Source organism: Lissotriton vulgaris, chromosome 9 (genome assembly GCF_964263255.1).
Source record: "Lissotriton vulgaris chromosome 9, aLisVul1.2, whole genome shotgun sequence".
Taxonomy (NCBI): domain Eukaryota; kingdom Metazoa; phylum Chordata; class Amphibia; order Caudata; family Salamandridae; genus Lissotriton; species Lissotriton vulgaris.
In genome coordinates, this window is record NC_141697.1 from 392,462,918 (window position 1) to 392,484,957 (window position 22,040).

General features: G+C 43.3%; 1 protein-coding gene across 1 annotated transcript in view; it reads left to right on the forward strand.

Moving 5' to 3' along the window:
• The window catches only part of LOC147690174 (cholesterol 24-hydroxylase-like), a 284,595-nt gene that overhangs the window by 139,612 nt on the left and 122,943 nt on the right, over window positions 1-22,040 (forward strand). The window contains exon 8 of the mRNA XM_086937768.1: window positions 14,926-15,082. Within this exon, the coding sequence (XP_086793894.1) occupies window positions 14,926-15,082 (157 nt within the window). The remainder of the gene's footprint in view (window positions 1-14,925; window positions 15,083-22,040) is intronic.

The following is a 22,040-nucleotide window of genomic DNA, read 5'->3' on the forward strand; positions in this document are numbered from 1 at the left end:
GAGAAATTAAAAGGTTAAAGAAAGAACAGAAAGAGCAAGAGTTGACTTTAGAACAGGCTGTTAAGCAGCTGCAAGTCAACGAGTCTGAGAAGGCCATAGAGGTGGCTATTAGAGAGCATAATTTAGCGATCGACAAGTGCTATCCTGCCTTGCCATTGAGAACAACTAAGATAGTAGAAGACCCCGAAAACGATCCTCTGCTGTCTTACTTGTTACAGTCACCTCCACCGTATGCACAGGGTGCTACGGCTCCGCCTGTACCGAATGTTCAATTGCCGGTTGCTGGACAACCTGGTGTTCCTGCTCCTGTCCCTCAGAACCAAGCTCCTGTACCTCCTGTGATTAATGTGAATGTTCCTTCGGCACCCCCTCTTCCTGGGTTGCCGGCTTCTTTGCCTATACCTGTATCGCTTACACCTACTGTTTTGCAAGCTACCTTATCTGATACTCATACTGTTCCTGGTCTATTTGTTCCTACTGCTACTGTGTTTTCTACATCTGCTAGTATTATGACTCCGCTTTCTGTTCGTCGAAGAATCACTGATTCTGTCACTAATATTCTGTCTCCCTTTTATAACACTTTGATTAAAACTCCTGCCTCTGAGTCTGTACAGAGGCGTAGTCAGCTTCCAAGTACTGAGGAACGGGGAATCTTAGATTCCACGGCTCTCAGATGGGTTTCGAAGAGTAGGAGATATAGTACGAGAGATGTACTAGATACATTTATGCAGTGGAATGAACCAACGCAACGATATGCGTTTGACGAGATGTGCTCTCTTTTACGTGAGGAACTAGAAGAAGATGATTCTGAATCGAATTTAGAAGACTTAATTAAAGTTCAAAAAGAGTTTGCTGCAGGAATGATAGTAGGTCCAAATATACAAGAAGCGATGGAACTGATTTTAAGTTATAGGAATGATCCACCTCTTCGCTCACTGAGAGACTTAGAGAAAAGTAGTGCGAAGCAGAATCGCCAATATCCAATGAGGGAGGTTCCTCCAATTTGGCGCGATGCTGTGCAAGCTGATGCGGTCCGTGGTATTGCAGCCGCTCCGGCGCAATTCCAGAGAGTATGGATACACATTCCGTGGAAGCGAGCTGAAGTGTTAGCAGTGAAGCAGGCCTTGCCAGATCCGCGTAAGAATCCTGCTGGGTACTATAAGGAGTTAGCACAGACAGTTGAGGCTTGTGTTATGAATCTAGCGGACATCGACATGTTATTTGGGAATGTAGTTCCACAACCAATTTGGGCTAAGATACGTAAAGAGAATAATCCAGTTGCCCTAGGTGGTGATTGGGCAGCTATCATAGCGGCGGATGGTCAGCAAATAGGTGGTTCCAAACCCGAACCTCTAATTGCTAATCTTCCAGGTAGGATAATTGACTTAATGAAGACTCTGATGCCAGCACTGCGCGTTAACTGGGACAAGTTGTCCGCATGCAGGCAGAAGAAAGACGAAAGTGTCTCCGACTTCTTCACGAGGTTCGAAGAGACTTTTGTAGATCATAGTGGTCAGGATATGAGCACAGAAGGAGGACAGAGATTGTTTGTCGATAAATTTGTACACAATTTGCTACCAGAGCTCTGTAACAAATTGAAAGATTCCGAGAGTGCGTGGGCTGTCTCTACAACTGCGCAAATACTTGCAACTGCACAGTATTATGAAAATAGGGATAAAGAGGAGAAAGAGAAATCAGATAGGAAAACGAAAGACTTAAAGACCAAGGTTCTTTTGCAACAGGCATATCCGCCTCGCATGAATCAGACTAATACGCAGCAAGGGTCATATCAAAGGACAGATTATAGTTCACCGAGGCCTCAATATCAGTGGAACCAGTGTGCGTACTGTAAGAAAGAGGGTCACTACAAAAATGACTGTCCGATCTTAGCGCAAAATAATGCTGCAGCAGCTCAGAGAGGTCGTGGTGGTTCTATGCAAAATTCTAGAGGTCGAGGACGAGGTGCTATGCCTCCACAGACGAATGATCGCCCTTCTAATCACTTTGATCAACGAAATGGACAGTCTGCCCAACAAAATAGATCTCAACAGTATCATGTTGAGGACTATTGTGAAGTGGATGAGGGATTTCAGCAAAATGGGTACTAGGACAGCCATGGACAGAGAGAGGGAGTAGTATCAGTTCCAGTGGATCAGAGTGGGCCTTATGCTGCAGTAGCAACATCGGGTGTAGTCGAACCGTTTCTGTTGGATACTGGTGCCGCAAAAAGTTCTATCATTCATGCGAAACTCCCTGGCGCACCTTTGTCCGGCTTAACAAATGTTTCTGTAGGTTTTTCAGGCGCCCCTGTTTACAATCCTGTATCTGGTCCTTTGTCTATTTCTGTTGGACCGTGTCAATTGAAAGCACCCCTGATTTTGACGACAGGTTGTAATGAAAATCTGCTTGGTTTAGACTTGTTAAAACGCCTATATGCGACATTGTACTGTTCTCCGTCAGGAGTACAGCTTACATTGGGTAAAAGAATCACCTCTCCGATGTACTTGTCTATGGATGCACTCCCGCCAGAGCTGCGTTCACTCCCTGATACTCTTTGGGCGACTGGTCCTAATGATGTAGGCCTTTTGGAAATACCACCATATGTAGTCACTTTAAAAGCAAATGTCAGATTTCCACGAATTCCTCAATACAAAATTTCTAGTGAAGGTGAACGTGCACTTTTACTGATTGTACAAGATTTGATTAAGAAAGGTGTGGTTGAAGAAACTAGAGGAAATGTCTGTAACAGTCCTGTATTACCGATTTTGAAACGTACTGATCCTACAAAGCCTCCAGTTTATAGGTTTGTTATAGATCTCAGAGAGGTTAATAAGATTGTAGTTCCGCAGTTTCCTGTGGTTCCAGACATTACTGCCTTGTTAACGTTGATTCCTGCTACAGCCACATGGTTTTCAGTCATCGACTTGAAGAATGCCTTTTTCAGCATTCCAATAGCCGAAGAAAGCAGAGATATTTTCGGTTTCTGTCTAGGAGGTCGAAGTTTCAGGTTTAAACGCGCTCCACAAGGCTATTGTGAGAGTCCGTCCATTTACAGTCAGGCATTAAACGGTCAGTTAGATTCCTTTGTACTTCCTTCTGGTTCTGCCCTAGTGCAGTATGTAGATGATCTTCTAGTGGCTGCCGATGACAAGGAAACTTGCAAAGCAGCTACAATTTCGTTATTGCATCATTTGTCCAATTTGAATCATAAGGTGTCACCTTCAAAAATGCAATACTGCTGCCAAGAAGTGACCTACCTAGGTCATCTCTTGTCAAAGGAGGGAAGGAAGTTGACCCCAGAGAGAATAAAAGCAATTACGCAGATGAGTGTTCCCCGCACACAGAGAGAAGTACGTGCCTTTTTAGGTATTACCTCGTACTGTAGGCAGTGGATCCCAAATTTTTCTCTTTTAGCAAAACCATTGGTAGCCTTGACTGGGAAAGGTGTTCCGAGTCCGGTACCGTGGTCTGCTGAATGTCAGGAGAGTTTTTCTGAGTTACGGAAAGCATTGTGTTCAGCTCCTGTATTGAGTACACCCGATTACAGTAAGCCATTCACGCTCTATGTTCACGAAAGAGAAGGTTGCGCGTTGAGTGTTCTGACACAGAGATTTGGTGATAAACAACGCCCTTGTGCGTATTTTTCATCAACATTAGACCCGGTAGCTAGAGCATTACCTAGTTGTTTGAGAGCTACAGCAGCAGCTGCGGCTTCCATTCGACAATCTGCTGGTTTGGTGATGTACAACATGCTAGTAGTCATGGTTCCACATGCTGTGGATACACTCATGAATAGAACTAAAACGCAACATCTCACCAGCGCTAGATTATCAGGTTATGAGTTGACATTGCTAGCCAGTCATATTCAAATCAAAAGATGCAATGTATTGAATCCAGCAACATTGTTGCCGACTAATCAAGAGTCGAGTGATTCCGAGCCCAATGATTGTTGTTTCAGAACCGAGGAAGAGACAAAAGGACGAATTGATTTAAAAGACACTCCGTTGTCAGATCCAGATGGCACGTTGTATGTGGATGGGTCATGTTTTAAATTGGAGAATGGTGATGTGACCGCTGCTTACGCAGTAACGACTTTGAGGACGATTGTGGAGACTGCAAGAGTGAGTCAGAATTCTGCCCAAGCTGCAGAGTTAATCGCTCTAACAAGAGCGTGTGTTTTAGGTAAGGGAAAGAAAGTGAATGTGTACACAGATAGTCAGTACGCGTTCGGCGTGGCCCATAGTTTTGGCCGTTTGTGGAAAGAAAGAGGTTTCATTACGTCCCATGGGACTAAGATTCAACATGGTCAGCTAGTTAACGACTTGTTGGAATCTCTAACCTTGCCGACTGAAGTTGCGATTGTGAAATGCAGTGCTCATAAAGCAATCACGGATGATGTTGGTCGGGGGAATGCTTTTGCTGATGAGACCGCTAAACAGACAGCTAGAGATATGATGAGTAGAATGTATGTGGCAACGTCTGCAAGATGGATTTCCGAGTCTGGAATGTGTGAGGATACAGTGGAAAGTGTGAAAGAAATTCAGAAAGAAGCGACTGAGGAGGAAAAGCTTGCATGGAAAGAAAGTACAGGCAAATTGGATTTGAATGGATGTTGGATTGATTTGTCGGAACAACAGCGATGGATGTTGCCTGATGCGTATGTGCTTGCAGTGGTGACAATGGCACATGGAGTAGCGCATATAAGTTCTAAAGGGATCTGTAAGATGTTAGCTCCAGTTTGGAAGAATGATGGGATTAGTAAATGTGCTGAGAGAGTGGTGAAAAATTGTATGGTATGCCTGATGCATAATCCTGGCAAGGGAATCCCTACACCTGCTGGTCACTTCGCTCCTCCTTCCTGCCCCTTTGAAGTAATTCAGCTAGATTCCATACACATGGATCGTTGTAATAATCTAAAATACGTCCTGGTGGTAGTCTGTGCATTTTCCAGATGGATCGAAGCATATCCACTAAAGGACAATACTGCCCTATCAACTGCCAAAATTCTTCTCAAGGAATATTTCCCTAGGTACGGAATGCCACGGATTGTATGGTCAGATAACGGAAGTGAGTTTGTAGGGAAAGTTATGCAGAGTGTGTGTGCCGGTTTAGGCATAAAAGAAAAATTCCACAGTACAAACCATCCCCAGTCTGCTGGTTTAGATGAGGGTTACAACGGCACCCTCAAACTAAAACTCGCTAAAATACAGGCATCCACGGGTTTATCCTGGCCAGATGCACTACCCTTGGCTTTATTATCAACGAGAGCGACTGTACATTCTAGAGTAGGGCTTAGTCCCTACGAGATAGTTTTCGGTCGTCCCGCTAACGTTTGGGGAGTGCCTAGGCCAAAGGAATTTTGTTCTCTGAAATATCCAATGTTGATTGACTACCTTTACGACTTGACTGTTAAATTGAGTCTTATTCACCAACAGGTTTTCGATGCATTGCCAAAGCCACCGGAGAGTCCAGGTCATCAGCTGAAACCAGGTGACCACGTTGTGGTGCGGAACTTTGCGAGGACGAAGAACCTTCAGCCCAGATTTGTTGGCCCCTATCAAGTACTGCTAGCAACAAGAACTGCTGTTCGTGTGGCCGGAAGCAAGCACTGGATCCATGCGACACACGTCAAACGAGTGCCCTTGCCACTTCCTTATGACAACTGGGTTAAGAAGGGAATTGGTGCCTCTGAGTTCGAGCAGACACCCAAGTTTGTCCCTTTCAGCGATGCCGAATTGATAACTGACACATCGAACTCTGACTCTCCTCCTGAAACTACTCCTTTGAACACTGAACATTTGTCCTCTGCATCAGAAGAAACTCTGCCATCTGCGAACTTGAACACTGCAACATCTACTAATGATACACTATTTTCCGATCAAACAGTTCCTGCAAAACTAAGATACAATTTACGGTCTCGTAATATGGACAAATAAAGCAGGAAACTGCCTATTGTGATATTTGAATTTTGAACTTTTGCCCTCAGCCAGGAAGTTTGCTATTGTTTTATTGTTTTTAAAATTGCCTTGCCGTCTGGGTAGCCGTAGGGTCGTGGCTGTGTGCCTAGTTGAATCTGCGGGGTCAGACACAAGGTCGATCCTTCTGTTAGTTCTGGGAACTCCCAGGGCTGATAGAGGCATTTTCATCTACGTACACATCATCAGTGGTCGCGAGCGGATTGTAGAAGATGGAGCTTCCTGCGCTGCAACGAGAAAATGTGATCTATGTTCGCAGAAACAGACTTAACAGAATTCTCCACAGCAAATGTTTTCTGATGCAATGTGCTATTACATTTTTAATTGTTTTGATAACGTTGGTGGGTGGAATTGTCTTCGGTGTGAATTTGATTTTTATGCCAGTAACTACAGTACCTCCCCTTGATCCTGCTACTTCTACTGTTTCCTCTATGCACTCTTTTCACCAGTTTCCTGAACATGAGCAAGCTCAACGCTCAGAATTCATCAATAACACTTTCGTACAACTCTTGCACCAACACCAACTGGTAGTTAACACTACAGACTGCTGGGTGTGTGGCTTGATACCCCACACTATGGATAAAGGCATTCCCTATCTGGTGTTGCCTTTTAGCTATAATGGATCATTTCAGGCCCTTCAGACCATTTTTGCTTATGCCCTTGAAACCTATCCTCCGCGTCCACCACGTTCCACTAAATATAACTCTGCCAACAAAGCGTTAGTCCAGGGAATTATTGATATGATCAAGGATGTCAATAATACTCCATCTTACCCTAGAGATGAATTACGAGTATATTTGAGTTGGAATTCTTCAGAGTATCGCCTTAGTTTGGGAGAAAGCAAGCGTAAAAGCTCAACCCCAATCTGGGTCGTGCCTCACCGAGGTCAGGTCTGTTTGCAAGGAAATGGGAGAAATCCGAGAGCTCAGCTAGGGAGGAGTGAGTGCGTTGAGACTTACGTTTTTCCGTCTAACTCTTCCCCTGCTTTTCTTACTGCTAGGGGTACCTACTTCATCTGTCAAGACAGAGCGTACACATGGTTGCCTGCTGACTTTTCAGGTTCATGCTATATTGCTCGATTGTTGCCTCCGACATACACTGCTTCATCTGATTATCACAAGACCAGAGTAGCAAGAGGTGTCTTCAGCAAGGAAGATACCGCTGGTCAGGAAGCTGGAGACTTCTTCAAAGGTTTCCTTCCGTTCTGGGGGCCTATGGCCAATAGTAGAAACATACGTCGGCTAACACGGGTAGTTGAATCTACTATTACCGAAACTGCTGGTGCCCTTAGCAACTTGACAGCTGAGCTTCAGGCGGATAGACTCATGACGTTGCAGAACCGTATGGTTCTAGACGTAATACTTGCAGATCGAGGTGGGGTATGCAGAATGATCCAATCGAGCTGCTGTGTTTTTATTCCCAATAATGCTCCAACTGTCTATGAGGCGATCTCTAAGCTACACAAGATTTCCGACTCTATACACGTAGACAAGGGAAACTGGTCCTTCGTGGAGTGGTTTTGGACTCTGATATCAGCATGGGGATGTAAGGTTCTGATGGTCATTGGTGTCATCTTAGTATTCCTGTTCTCGTGTTGCCTGATTATCCAGTGTGGTCCAGCTCTGTGTAGTCTTTGTGCTGCAACCTGTTTTAGAAAACCACCTGCGTTTGGAGAAAAGGCTCGAGAAAGGATGATGATACAACAGCATGTCACTGACCTGATGAGCATAGAACTAGATTCTGACATAGACTGAGTAATTGCCTATGTAAGGGCAAAAGGAGGGTCTGAGGTTCCGTGACGATTTGAACCCGTGTTTTCAATATTGTCGGAAATGCATAATTTTGGTATCAGTGAACCGCAAATGATCCATTTAGCATATCCTGGTGTTTTCGCTATGCTGTGAGCAAGAGTACTCCTGTTACAAACACATTTCTGATCTACCCATGGCATCCATCTTAGATCATGTCAGCCATTTTGTATTTCTTGCCCTCACATAGACAATGGACACGCAATGACCTCTGATTTCTCCATTTCAATTAAGGACACGTAGGCTTAGCCGGAGATTCACCTCTCTAGTGACACGTGCACCTTAGATCAGAACACGCTGTGGCTGCATGACTCGACAAAGGCTGCCTCCTCTGCCTGAGGCCAGTCCTGCTATACTGGTTCTCGTGTCCGTTGGCCTGATCATGATTAGGCGGCCGAAGCCGGTAGCCTTGCCCATTTACGACCCACAAACATCTCTTATCCTGCTTTTCTATCTTCCGCACCTGGCTCCGCTCCTTTCTTTCTGAATCTTTATTAGGGGGAGGTAACGAAATTTATGATGAGGCGGTCCGGCTCTTGAATGCAATATTGACAAGGGATTGTGATGGACTAGTGGGAACCCCTCTTCGTAATGTTTGACATCAGATTTTATCGACGATTCCTGTGCAACGCCAAATATTTATTGTTTAGGACACAAAGGTTTGGGAATGTACTAACATTGTGAAGAATTCGCCTGAAGGTTAATATTTTTTATATAAGGAGCAACCCTCTTTGTACAAATCGAACAGGCTCCTAGAATCTGCCCGTGTGTAGTTTCTGTGACTTCTGTGTCCCTGCAGTAATAAACCTTTGGTCTTTGACGCCACCATCGAGAAGCCCGTGTTTCTGTTTATTCGTGCACCGAGACAGGTAGAACTCCGGGGTCTTTGGGTGTTGTCCCCTGACACCTCTGGACGGAACCAAAAAGTCCAGAACTCCATAGGATGAGACATAAAGTAGTGCATTGGAGGAAGTTGAAGTTTTTTTTCTTTTTATAGTAGGAGTATAGTAATAAAATGTTTAGATACCTAACCACATACCATGTGTATACATGTATAAAGGAAAATAATAAGGAGATATACAATCGTATTGAAAAAAGTTCCATATGTTCAAGTATGGATAGATAGTTTGAATTTCTGACTTTCAGGTATTGCTTTACAAGAAAAGTAATTTATTTGTGTATTTTTATATATTTCTTTTTTTTTAATTATCTCATGTTTTCTTCAATATTTCAGTAGTGAAACACTTATAAATACATTTGTTGAGATCATATTTACATTTTGAGAGATATTTAAAATAGAGACCCATAACTATCTAATCAAGTAACTTATATGGAAAACAATGAGGTGACCTATGTACGTGTTAAGCATAAAATGTAAATGTGTGTGTTTGTGTGTGTGTGTGTATATATATATATATATATATATATATATATATATATATATATATATATATATATATATATATATATATATATAACCTACTGGCAGCCGCCAGTAGGTATATATATTTAGGACCTAGTTTCCATAGGAAATCCGCAACGTTCTACTGGGAATAACTTTGGCGCCGGTTGAGGAATTTGCGTGTAATTTTCCAAAATTTAGGCCAGCTCCGCTCCACTCCTTCCCTGGAAGTTTCGGGGGATTTGTCATGCGGGGGCCGAGAAAAAAGGGGGTTCCAAAACGTGTTTTCCCCATGTTAATTTCCATAGGACGTTCAGACACGGCTACAGCCCGAACCGCTGAATGGAATTACACCAAACTTTGCAAAATTGTAGGGACTGGTACGCAGAAGTGCCTTTTCTATATTTGGTGAAAATTGCTCCAGTGGTTTTTACGAAAATTTACTTAAAAAAAAAAATAATGGTATATCTATATGAGCGCTTCGAGCGCTCAGGGTATGCGTACCGGTAAGCGCGCCATGGAAGTGCGCGAGCGGAAAGCTGATTGGCTCTCGGGTGTCTGTCAACATTCAAACAGTCCGGAGAGTCCGCCATCTTGTGTCTCCGTAGAATCGAGACACAAGAGGTGAAAAAAAAAGGGGGAAATGATTAAAAGGGGGCAGGGTAGACACCCCCTGACCCCCTAGGTTTTCTGAGGGGGGCCTAGAAGGACCCTGAAGGGCAAAAAAACACATTTTTTTGTTGTTGAAATTTTTGCGGGGTAAGCGCTGGGTGGCTTCCCATGTACGCTTCCAGGTACGCGTACCCTGAGCGTACCACAGGGGAAAACAGTGAAATAAAATAGTGTAAAATAAGAATTTGGAGTGCTTAGAGGTAGGGTAGCTCTAAAAAGACTGTTGTGTTATGTGGGTGATTTAAGTACCTACAAGTAGGTACCGATGCAGAGTCTAAAATTCAAAAGAAATACTCTGTTATTAAAAAGTTAGTTGGTTTCACTATAGCTTCTTCCAGGTAATGTATTGGTGCAGTATTCTGATCTTCTAATTACTTCTGATACAGAACAAGGTTGTAAAGACAGTTCAGTCAAATTGTTGTTGCATTTGGCTCATCATGGACATAAGATTTCTCTTTCTAATTTTCAGTATTGTCGACAGGAGGTCACGTATTTGGGTCACCTACTGTCGAAGGAGGGTAGGAGGTTGACCCCTAAGCGTATCAGTACTATTAATAAAATGCCCATTCCACAAACTCAATCAGATGTACGCGCTTTTATAGGTATTACTTCCTACTGTCGCATGTGGATACCAAATTACTCGTTACTAATCAAACCTTTGCTAGCATTAACAACTAAAGCCGTGCATGAGCCTTTGCCTTGGATGCCGGAATGTTAGCAGTCTTTTGAGCTATTAAAAACTGAGCTTTAGTTCAGCTCTGGTGCTTGGCACACGGAACTATTACAAACCGCTTGTTTTCTCTGTTCATGAAATGGATAGTTGCGCACTCTCTGTCATAACACAGAAATTTGGTGATGAACAGAGGCCGTGTGCTTATTTTTCTACGGTGCTTGACCCTGTCGCAAGAGCCCTCCCGACTTGTCTGACAGTGGTCGCAGCTTTGGCAACGTCAATCAGACATTTGGCTAGACTCGTACTTGATATAGACCTCCCAGTTATGGTACCCCATGCTGTGGATACACTTTTGAATAAGTCAAAGACACAGCACCTCACCAGTGCACGTCGTACTGGTTATGAATTGACATTGTTTGCTAAACACATTACGATCAAGAGATGTGGCACTCTGAATCCATTACTACTCCTCCCTTCTGAGAATGATGCAGTTGACAAACATGATTGAATCTTCCGGACGGTAGAAGAGACGAAAGAGCTGGTAGACCTGACTGATGTATCCGTATCTGACCCCCAAGGGGAACTATATGTCGATGGCTCTTGTTTCAAATTACCAGATGGCACCACCACTGCATCTTATGCTATCACTACATGGCATACGGTGGTAGAGATATCACTGGTCCCTCATCAGTCGGGTCAAGCTGCTGAGCTTGACCCGACTGATCTATCCACATGTACAAGTAAGGTGCCATATTCATAATGACAAAAGTGACAAAACATGTCAGCATACAGTGCGAGCAGCTATGATGAACTCAAGTGCTGTTAGTAACTTTACACTTTATATTACACATAACAGATTGAAGGCAGGTCAGGAAACAGAAATAGGCTATCGAAACTGGTGAAAACATCCCTGTAATTTACTGTTACCCATATATAATTCTATGCGATATCACTCACAACCTGTTTTATGAAGTTTCTAAATCCTTGCCTTATAGAGATAAGTATGGTTAGTCAAATGTACCAAACATCTGCCTCCCTACATTCGGAGTAAATGTAACATTTTTGATAAATTAAACATTTGTGTTCGGATTACTTCTGGGAAGCTGTGGCTGTCAGTTTTCCAGAAGTACTCTTTAACATTTACACTTGGGAACATATACTAGGTGCACAGTGCAGATTGATGTTTCTTTTTTCACTTACTTTCTAGTGCATATACATTACCAATATCAAACACCCTCTCCCCCATACTGGGAGATTTGCACACTTATGTGCGAGTACAAATTTCACACACGTCTTTGAGCATGAGCCCTCCTGGGTTCATGGAGTGAAGAATGCATACATTATTAAACTGTTGTTACAAGTATGTTTTTCCTTTAATGTGGATTGTGCCCGTCCGCGCCAGCAGAGCACCAAGCGCCAGGACCCCATGTCATTTTTCCCCGAACCATCAGTCCAAGAGAGTTTACAATCGTGAGCTGCTGCTGAGTCTGAGGGGAAGGGTGGAAGATGATTGCACTTGAATAATACTGGACAAGAAAATGCTGACTGGACCTATTGTTTGCCCAGCATGCTTCTCTCGCCCACCTGCCATTTTATGTAATCCTATTAAGGCACTCATTAGGACCCAGTACTTCAGGGAGGATAGGGAGGAGAATACAATCAACTGTATACTCATCAATGCTAGGTCCCTGGTTAAACATAGTACAGAATGCGCAGAATTGATTCAGGACAAAAATGCCAAAATTGCATTTATTACGGAGACCTGGACAGATGCTGCATCGGGACCGGAACTAGTCATTGCAACGCCTGCAGGCTATTGTAGCCGTGTTCTGGACAGAACCGGTAAAAGAGGGGGTGGGCTCGCTATTATCTATCATGCCTCGATCCAGGGATCATTTCAGGCGGCGTCCTCATAGACTTATGAGGCACTGGCATTTAAGCTTTCAATATCAAATCATTATACCTTTCAGGGCTGCCTTATATATAGACCACCGGATCTAGGTCTCAGTTCCTCGATACGGTGGGTACTTTGCTGGAGGAAGCCCTATGCACCAAGTCCTTTACCGCTCTAGGGGATTTTAATTTTCATTTAGAAGGAGGCTCAGACCCGGACACTTTAGCTCTGGTCGAAGTAATGCAGGCAGCAGGACTGACTCAGTTGGTAAGGGGAGCCACACATACACTAGGGCACACTTTAGATGGCATTTTTACAAACAATCCGGACTTACATTTAATCCATAGAGAGTCCATGGCCTGGTCAGATCACTCAATGGTGCTTTTTAACATTCAAATGCCCCAGTTGGTCAGGGCCAGGCAGGATAGGAAGTCTGCCAAGCTGTATAGAACTTGGAAAGAGCTTGATGGAAGGGCGCTGGAGGATCGGCTCACATCCTCTATATTTACTCTACCTACAGATGTAAATGAAGCTGCTGAAAAGTACACAGACTGGATAGACCGAGCATGTACTATTTTAGCTCAGCCCAAACTCTGTCGCCCTACTCGTACAGTACCATCTGCTCCCTGGTTTACCAAGGAGTTACGAGATCATAAGGTGATCTGCAAAAAAAGATGGTGCATTTGGCGCTCAGACTACCTGCAGGCAGATAAAATTAAACTTAAAGTCAGTCAAAGGATCTATAAGGAAATGATCAGAAAGGCTAAAAGTACATACTTTTCTGATCGGATTGAGGAAGCCAAAAACTCCACTAGAGAACTCTTTGACACAGTTGCCAGTCTGGTTACCCCAAGTTTGCACCCAGTATAAGAATTGGCTTGGTAGTTTGGTCTGCCCTGTTCCCATGATGCACTGGGCCAGGGTCAGACTAATTTGCATATAGCCAAGTTCTGAGCTGGGATGGTGCAGTGAGCTGAAAAATGGTGATGGATCAAGCCCTGATCTTTGGACTGGGTAAGAGTGGTCTGCTTAATTCAGACACTCTGTTCATCACCACCCCCTTTTCTGAATCATTTTTGTCCACCATAAGCGTGGAAGGGTATACTCAGATGTGAGTCCCTAGCTCATTGCACCATCAGGATTCAAGCAAGCCGGGCCGAAGACGGCTGAAATGCCAGAAACCGGTCCCCGGTAGCTTGTTTCCTTCCCAGTATAAGAATTGGCTTGGTAGTTTGGTCTGCCCTGTTCCCATGATGCACTGGGCCAGGGTCAGACTAATTTGCATATAGCCAAGTTCTGAGCTGGGATGGTGCAGTGAGCTGAAAAATGGTGATGGATCAAGCCCTGATCTTTGGACTGGGTAAGAGTGGTCTGCTTAATTCAGACACTCTGTTCATCACCACCCCCTTTTCTGAATCATTTTTGTCCACCATAAGCGTGGAAGGGTATACTCAGATGTGAGTCCCTAGCTCATTGCACCATCAGGATTCAAGCAAGCCGGGCCGAAGACGGCTGAAATGCCAGAAACCGGTCCCCGGTAGCTTGTTTCCTTCCCAGTATAAGAATTGGCTTGGTAGTTTGGTCTGCCCTGTTCCCATGATTCACTGGGCCAGGGTCAGACTAATTTGCATATAGCCAAGTTCTGAGCTGGGATGGTGCAGTGAGCTGAAAAATGGTGATGGATCAAGCCCTGATCTTTGGACTGGGTAAGAGTGGTCTGCTTAATTCAGACACTCTGTTCATCACCACCCCCTTTTCTGAATCAAGTTTGCACCGGTGGCACAGGAACTGAGGAAATTGCACTGCCTCTCGGTACGCAAGCGGATAATGTTCAAGTCATTGTGTATGGTGTACAAGGCAGTGAATGGACTGCGTCCATCCTTTCTTCAACAACACTTTCAACTGTACACGCCAGGTATACAGCTAAGGTCGGCAAATAAAGGGCTAGTCAAGACCTGTCGGATTAGGAAAGCACGATGGGGAGGCGTAGTTTCATCTCTGGAGCCTCCACCGTCTGGAATAAACTACCCCTGGCCTTGAAACAAAGTACTAACCTCATGGCCTTCAGGAAAAACAATAAAACTTGGCTCTTTGGACTTTAGAAATCGACGGACAACTTAGGGGAGACATCATATCATTTCAGCGCCAGGACACCGCTCGGTAACACCGCGCTTTATAAATGGTATAAATAAATAAAATAAATAAATTGTGGTTTCTGCAGTTTTCAAATGAGTGAAACAGCCTAACGAAGGCAGATGGTAGAAAGATCTAATAATCAATATTTCATCCTGTGTAATACCACTTCAGTATTATCAGCTAAAGATTTAGTCTAGTATCCTTTTAACATTTCCAGTATAAATAATCATGCTTGCTTTCACATTTGGATATCTCTGGCATATGTTCACTGTTTACCTTCTGTGTAATTTTACTTGTTAAAAATGCTGGTGCAAAAAAACAAAATTAAAACAACTTTATACAGTGTTTCCTAATTTATCGTTTAGTACATGCCAGGAAAGCGTTCCTTTGTAAAAGAGGTGCGGGAGAGCGCTCTGTTACTTCGTCGCACAGGAAGGGAATGCATCGAGCGAAGGCAGAAGGCCATTGAGAACGGCGAGGACATCCCAAACGACATTCTTACTCAGATCCTAAAAGGAGCTGGTAACTCAGAATTTATTTGATTTAATTTCACCCTATTTAGCCAAGTCATGCTAAATACCGTTGCTACCATATATGAAGAATGTATGACTTTTTGTTTTTATTTTTGCAAATTTCTCACTTAAATAGCCTAAATAAATGCCTGATAATTACCATTGCAATCAAATAAGATTTTATATCACATAAATGGAAAAATAAAAGGTACTCTACATCATTAGAAAAGATGCTAAAGCATACAAAAGTGATGGATGAATTATTTGAATTAATTTCAGCCACTGGTAATTACTCAGGACCATATTCCATTCCATCGTTATTTTGCACACCATGCCACCTCAGTTTGGACCCAGCCATAGACAAATCAGTCTTGACCCTGCTCTGATAGAAACAGGCCATGTCCTCCCTGATCCACCCTCAGATAAATGTTGCGCCGTGTCCTCCCAGACTACGCGTTTTTCCTACAGTGGTGGAAAACACATAGTTTTGTTAAAATAACTCTCACACACCAAAATGGCCCTTGGTGTCATGCTTCATCATAGGGGTCTTCCCACCTCACTGCGAAACGTGGCGTGCTGCGACCTACAACTGGGAGCACTATTTTTGGAAAAACAATACTATGTGTCGTGTTGGAGTGTGAGTGGAAGGGTGAGGAGTGAATGAGAGAGTGCATTAAAAAATACCTGGCTCTTTGGACTTAAGTACTTTAATATTCCTTTGAGGTTGTAATATTAAAAGTGGGGAAACTGGGTTGAAGGTATAATGCCTCAATGAGCAGTCCCTCCTATATCTGTGTACATGTATCGAAGCCCCCCCCCCCTGGCTTCTTCTTCAGGACCAAGAGGATCCCTTCTACACTCACCATATAATAAGGAGCGATGTCTATAAGGTATCTAAAAAATAGGGGTGTCTAAATAAGTAGTGTGTACACATGTAGCAATTACGTGTATGAGCATGCCAAACAACACACAGTATACAATACCTAAATAGGTATACTACTTTGTAATCTGGAAGAAAAACAACATAGTATTAAAAAGCAAGACATATTCATCATCCATCGTAATTGGTGGGGATCTGTCAGGAAAGTGATATGTAATAATATATTCCTTATCCGTAATAGTGATGCCAAAGTTGGTAGAAAAAGTGACAATACAAAGACAAACACACATTGAACAAAAAACACACACTCTATACCAAAGGACCGGTATTAGCGAGTCCAAAAGATGTTTAATGCATCATCAGAAACAGAAACAAACGGTATTATTTAAATAAGTGTGGTGCCAAAAGAGACGAGTGTAATTAGTATTGAGGATGTCTACGTACCTTATCCCTAAGGAGATAATGCCCCATGAGCCTTAAAACGGGTGGAAAGGGTGCCTATAGTCACACACTGAGAATACAAAAAACGAAAAGCTGGTTATTACGAAATTCCATTGATTGTTGCCTGATCCTCATTTAACCTGCTGGTTCTACGCGGCTATTCCGTACTTACTACTCCAAGGGCACACCCTCTCCTATGTCAAGCCTGCCCGTGTCTGTTGAACCATGGGACTGCGTGAGATACGCCCTTAAGTAGTAAGGTTAATTGGTATTCCTGCCGCCAAATTAGTGTTCAATTGTGTGCACCTGTTGAAGGTCCCCCGGAAGTAGTTCAGATGAGCTACTTCTCGTTATGGAGCTTCAAATAGTGTGTTGAAGACTAGACTGCCAATCTCTCCTGTGCTAAAAAAGAGATACTGCTCTCTGTCACAGTCATTGCTCACTCATCACGTAGGTGCATGTGAAAAAAGAAAAGAATGCCCTCCGTGATTTATGATGAACGATGCTACATGGACTCGATCATTTTCGGAATTTGGCAAACTAACCAAAAGCGTTCTCCAATACTGAGATGTGTGTAAAAGGTCACATAGGAAAAAATGGGGGAATATGTTTGGAGAACGACCAGGATAATTTTTAAGACCGATCTATTTATAAAATATAAAGGTATTCGGCCAGATTGTGCTCTATTGGGTCCTTATAGAAGCGGTTCTTGAGTTGTTTGAGGAACCATGTGATGTGAGACTGTCTATATAAAGTTGGCGTGATCATGCGCAACCAGAAAAATGTGATTCACCACTGTTGAAACGGTCAGACAAAGGAGGGAGAGAAGAAAATAATAAATTAATTTCTTTCTCCTACCTAATAGGTGTACATGTAGGCAAAGACGGTGTAGGTCACGACCTCAGAGGGTCTCCCTTTCTTAGCATCTCCATTGTGATCGAAGGACTGACAAATGAAAGCCACGAGGCCACCGTATTGCCCATAAAGGTGGTCATTGGGCAGTTTTTTGGGAACCGTTACACAGATAATTTGATGGTAATTCTTTCAGACGAGGGTTTTTTTTTTACATTTCAGAGGGTTCAGGTAAATTGACCCCAGGTATGTCATCATTGAGACCATTGATGTGTGTCCCCAAACGGAACACCCAGACTGTTTACTCAAATCAATTGTTCAATGGCGGTCCATTGTAAATCATCCACAGTGTGTTGAGTGGTCAGGTAGTGTGGTTCTATCTTGGTTGTGCTTTTTTTTCAGTGAACGTTGCTTCTTAGTTCCCCAATGCTAACCTTGACTGGTCTTGTTGTCATGCCTTTGTATTCCGTGCTGCATGGGCAGGTGACCATATACACTACATTCTTGCTGTTGCAATTGGTTAATCTTTTTTGTTCCCATTCGGTACCATTTCTGAATTTTATATGCCTGCTCTTCCTTGTGAGGTAGCACCTACTGCAGTTACCACAGGGGTGGTGGCCCTGCACAGGTGCGAGAAGTAGACCCTCAGGTGTTTTTGATAGTCCTGTTCATGGTCTCTTATGGACAACCATGTCCTTTAAATTTCTTCCCCTCTTGTGTGCGAACATAGGTTTTGGGAGGGTGAGGTTGCAGCAATTTATGAGTCTCAAATGTTTATTTAGAATCTTTGATACCTGGTTAGAGTGGGTGTTAAACATGGTGACACATATTCGCCTTTCTTCATGTTCTTCATGTACATTGTCCTCCAGTAGGGCATCCCTGTTATTGTTTTGTGCTCTTTTCATAGCTATGTTGATGATTTCTGTGGGGTAATTGTGTGTCTTTAGTTTGGTTTGTAGGTCGGATGCTTCAATCTTGAAATCTTTCGGCTCCGTACAGTTCCTCCGGGGGGCGGAGAAATTATCCATAAGGGAGACTGTCCCGGAGGTGGCGAGGGTGAAAACTATTGTACAGAAGTAAGCAATTCCTAGCCATCGCTTTGAAATGCGTGGAGGTCTTCAGAGTACCTTCGTCTGGTATATATTAAGATCCAGAAAGACCAGGTAATCCCATGAGGTTGTATTCGTGAATTTAAGAAAGGTATTCTGTTGGTTGAGACAGATCATAAAGGCTTCTGTGGATGGAATGTCCCCTTACCATATCACCAGAACATCGTCAATGTACTGTTTCCAAGTTCTTATATGGTAAAAGAAGGGGTTGCTGGGGTCTAGGATTTTTTTCCTCTCCAAATGGTGCACATAGAGACCAGCTATACTGGGAGCAAAGGTGCTCCCCATGCTAGTCCAGTGCTTCTGTAAGTAGAATGTGTCCCCTTACATGAAGAGAATCTTTGTGAGTGCCAAAGACACACATTCCATCTCTACATTTCATGGTGTTTGATACTTTCATGCAGTGGAAAATAGGATCTCTTCAATTATGGTCAATGTATCAACATGAGGAAGACTCGTATATAAACTCTCCACATTGAGTCCCATGAGGAGATATATGTCAGGGTCAAAATTCATGTCTCGGAGAAGTTGTAGAACTGCTTTAGTGTCTTTTAAGTAAGTCCCAGTTGTTTGGACAGGGCACGGAGGAACGCACCAGCAAACTTCGGTAGAGGTTCCAGAATGGAATCTATACCCGAGATGATGGGGCAGCCAGGTGGTTGTCCAAGATTTTTTTGAATCTTGGGTATAGTGTAGAGTTACGGGGTTCTCTGGGTTTTTTAATGAGAAACTCAGCTTCCTCCATAGAGATACAATCATGAGCTATAGCCTCCTCTACCATAGAGGCTATCCGAATTTGGATTTTGAATGTATGATCTCATAATTCCTGCGGTCTTTGAGGAGTTTTCTACACTAATTATTGTAGGCAGTGATGGTGTGGATAACTATAGTCCCGCCTTTGTCGGCTGGCTTAATGACGATATTGTCATTGAGTGAAGGTTGACGTATTGCCTCCTTCTCTTCTTGGATGTATTCTGAAAGATCGTGTTCCCCTGCATCAAGATGTTCCCCATTTCTTCCTTTACTGCTTTCTTGGATGCCAATAGTTCTACCGGCAATGTGGAGTCTGGGAGGGACGAAGGTGGACTTGACTCATAGACCAGTGTCATCGCCGTCTCCTTCTGGTGTTTCCTTGTCTTTGAAGAAAGCTCTTAGCTTCAGTTTGTGGATGAACTACTTCATCTCTGTACACAGTTTGAATTTGTCCATTCTGTTAGTCTGTACAAATCCTAGTCTTCGTTCCAAGACCCGTTCTTGTGCCTGTGTCAATTTGTAATCTGTCAAGTTCCTCTCCTGCTGGTCGATAGCAGATTGTTCGATGCGCCCCTAATACTCCTCATGGTGTCTCATCCTCTGGGGTGGACCAGTTGCCCCTCCGGTTCCTGCCTCTCAGTGGTACATGACGTGCCCCTAAAAAGGCGGTTGGCCATAGTAGTTGTAATTGTATCCCTGTTGTGGAGGTATCCAGTGTTCATATGGTCCTCACATTGGTGGGTGAACCCTCTGAAATTAAAAAAAAACCCTTGTCTGAAATAATTAACATCAAATTATCTGAGTAACGGTGCCAAAAAAACTCCTGATGATTACCTATACGGGCAATATGGTCTCCCCATGGGTTTCATTTGTCTGCCCTTCGATCATAATGGAGAGGCTAAGAAAGGGTGACCCTTTGAGGTTGTGACCTACACCGTCTTGGCCTATATGTACACCGATCATGTAGCGCCTATTAGGTAGGAGAAAGAAATTAATTTTTTATTTTCTTCTTCTCTCCCTCTTTGTCTGACCATTTCAACAGTGGTGAAACAAATGTTTCTGATTGCACAGGATCACGCCGACATTATGGGGACAGTGGTCTCACTTCACATGGTTCCTCAAACAACTCAGGAACCGCTTCTATTAGGACCTTATAGAGCACAATCTGGCCGATTTATTCTTTATATTTTATAAATAGATCGGGCTTAAAAAGTACGCTGGTGGTTCTCCATACATTTTCCCACGTTTTTTCCTATGTGACCTTTTGCACACATCAGTATTGGAGAAAGTTTTTGTTTTTTTTCCCAAATTCAGAAAATGACAGAGTCTGTGTAGCATCATTCCTCATAAATTACGGAGGGCAATCTTTTCTTTTTTCTCATGCACCTATGTGATGAGTGAGCAGTGACTGTGACAGAGAGCAGTCTCTCTTCTTCAGCACTGGCAAGGTTGGCAGTCTAGTCTTCAACACACTCTTTTAAGCCCTGTAACAGGAAGTAGTTCGTCTGAACTACTTCCGGGTGACTTTCAACAGGGGCACACGATTGAACACTAATTTAGTAGCAGGAAGGCCAATTAACCTTACTACTTAAGGGCGCACTCTACTCAGTCCCATTGTGCAAAGGAGCTGCGGTGAGGCTTGACATGGGAGAGGCAGTGCCCTTGGAGTAGTAAGTACGGCATATCCGCGTAGCACCAGCAGGTTAAATGAGGATCAGGCAACGATCGATGGAATTTCGTAATAACCAGCTTTTTCTTTTTTTGTATTCTCAGTGTGTGACTAGAGGCACCCTTCTCACCCGTTTTAAGGCTCATGGGGCATTATCTTCTTAGGGATCAAGTACGTAGACAACCTCAATACCAATTGTACTTGTCTCTCTTGGCACAACACTCATTTAAATAATACCGTATGTTTCTGATGCTGCACTAAACATCTTTTGGACTCTCTAATACCGGTACTTTGATATAGAGTGTGTTTTTTGTTCAATGTGTGTTTGTCTTTGCATTGTCACTTTTTGTACCAGCAGGACACATCACCAATTTTGGCATCACTATTACGGATAGGTCTATATTATCACATATCACCTTCCTTACAGGTCACCACCAATTACGATAGATGATGAATATGTCTTGCTTTTTAATACTATGTTGTTTTTCTTCCAGATTGCAAAGTAGTACCCCTAGTTAGGTATTGTATTCTGTGCATGGTTATTTTGGCATGCTTATCGCGTAGTAATTGCTACATGTATATACACTACTTATTCAGACCCCCCTATTTTTTAGATACCTTATAGACATCGCTCCTTATTATATGGTGAGTTTAGAAGGGATCCTCTTGGTCCTAAAGAAGAAGCCACTGGAGGGCTTTAAAACATGTTGACAGACATAGGAGGAACAGCTCATTGAGGCTATATACCTCCAACCCCGTTTACCCACTTTTAATAATACCAGCTCAAAGGAATATTAAGGTCTTTTAGTCCAAAGACCCAGGTATTGTTTAATTCACTCTCTCATTCACTCCTGACCCTTCCACTCACACTCCTCCATGACACATAGTCTTGTTTTTTCAGAAATAGTGTTCCCACGTAGTCGCAGGTCGCAGCATGCCCAGTCCCGCAGCGGGGCGGGTAGACTCCTATGATGAAGCATGACACCAAGGGCCCTTTTGGTGTATGTGGGATATTTTAACAAAACTGTGTGTTGTCCACCACTGTAAGAAACACTCGTAGTTTCGGAGGACACCACTCAACATTTATCTGAGGGTGGCTCTTTATGTTTTCTATATATTGACTAGAGAGGGCGTATCCACCTCCATTGCTCCTGGGAGCAGTACCTCTTCACTCCCCCTTTTTGTTTTTTGACATGTCCTCCCTAAACCTGAAAAAAGCAACCCTGGACCCGTTTCGCCCTAGTTAGGGCTCATCAGCAAGGTA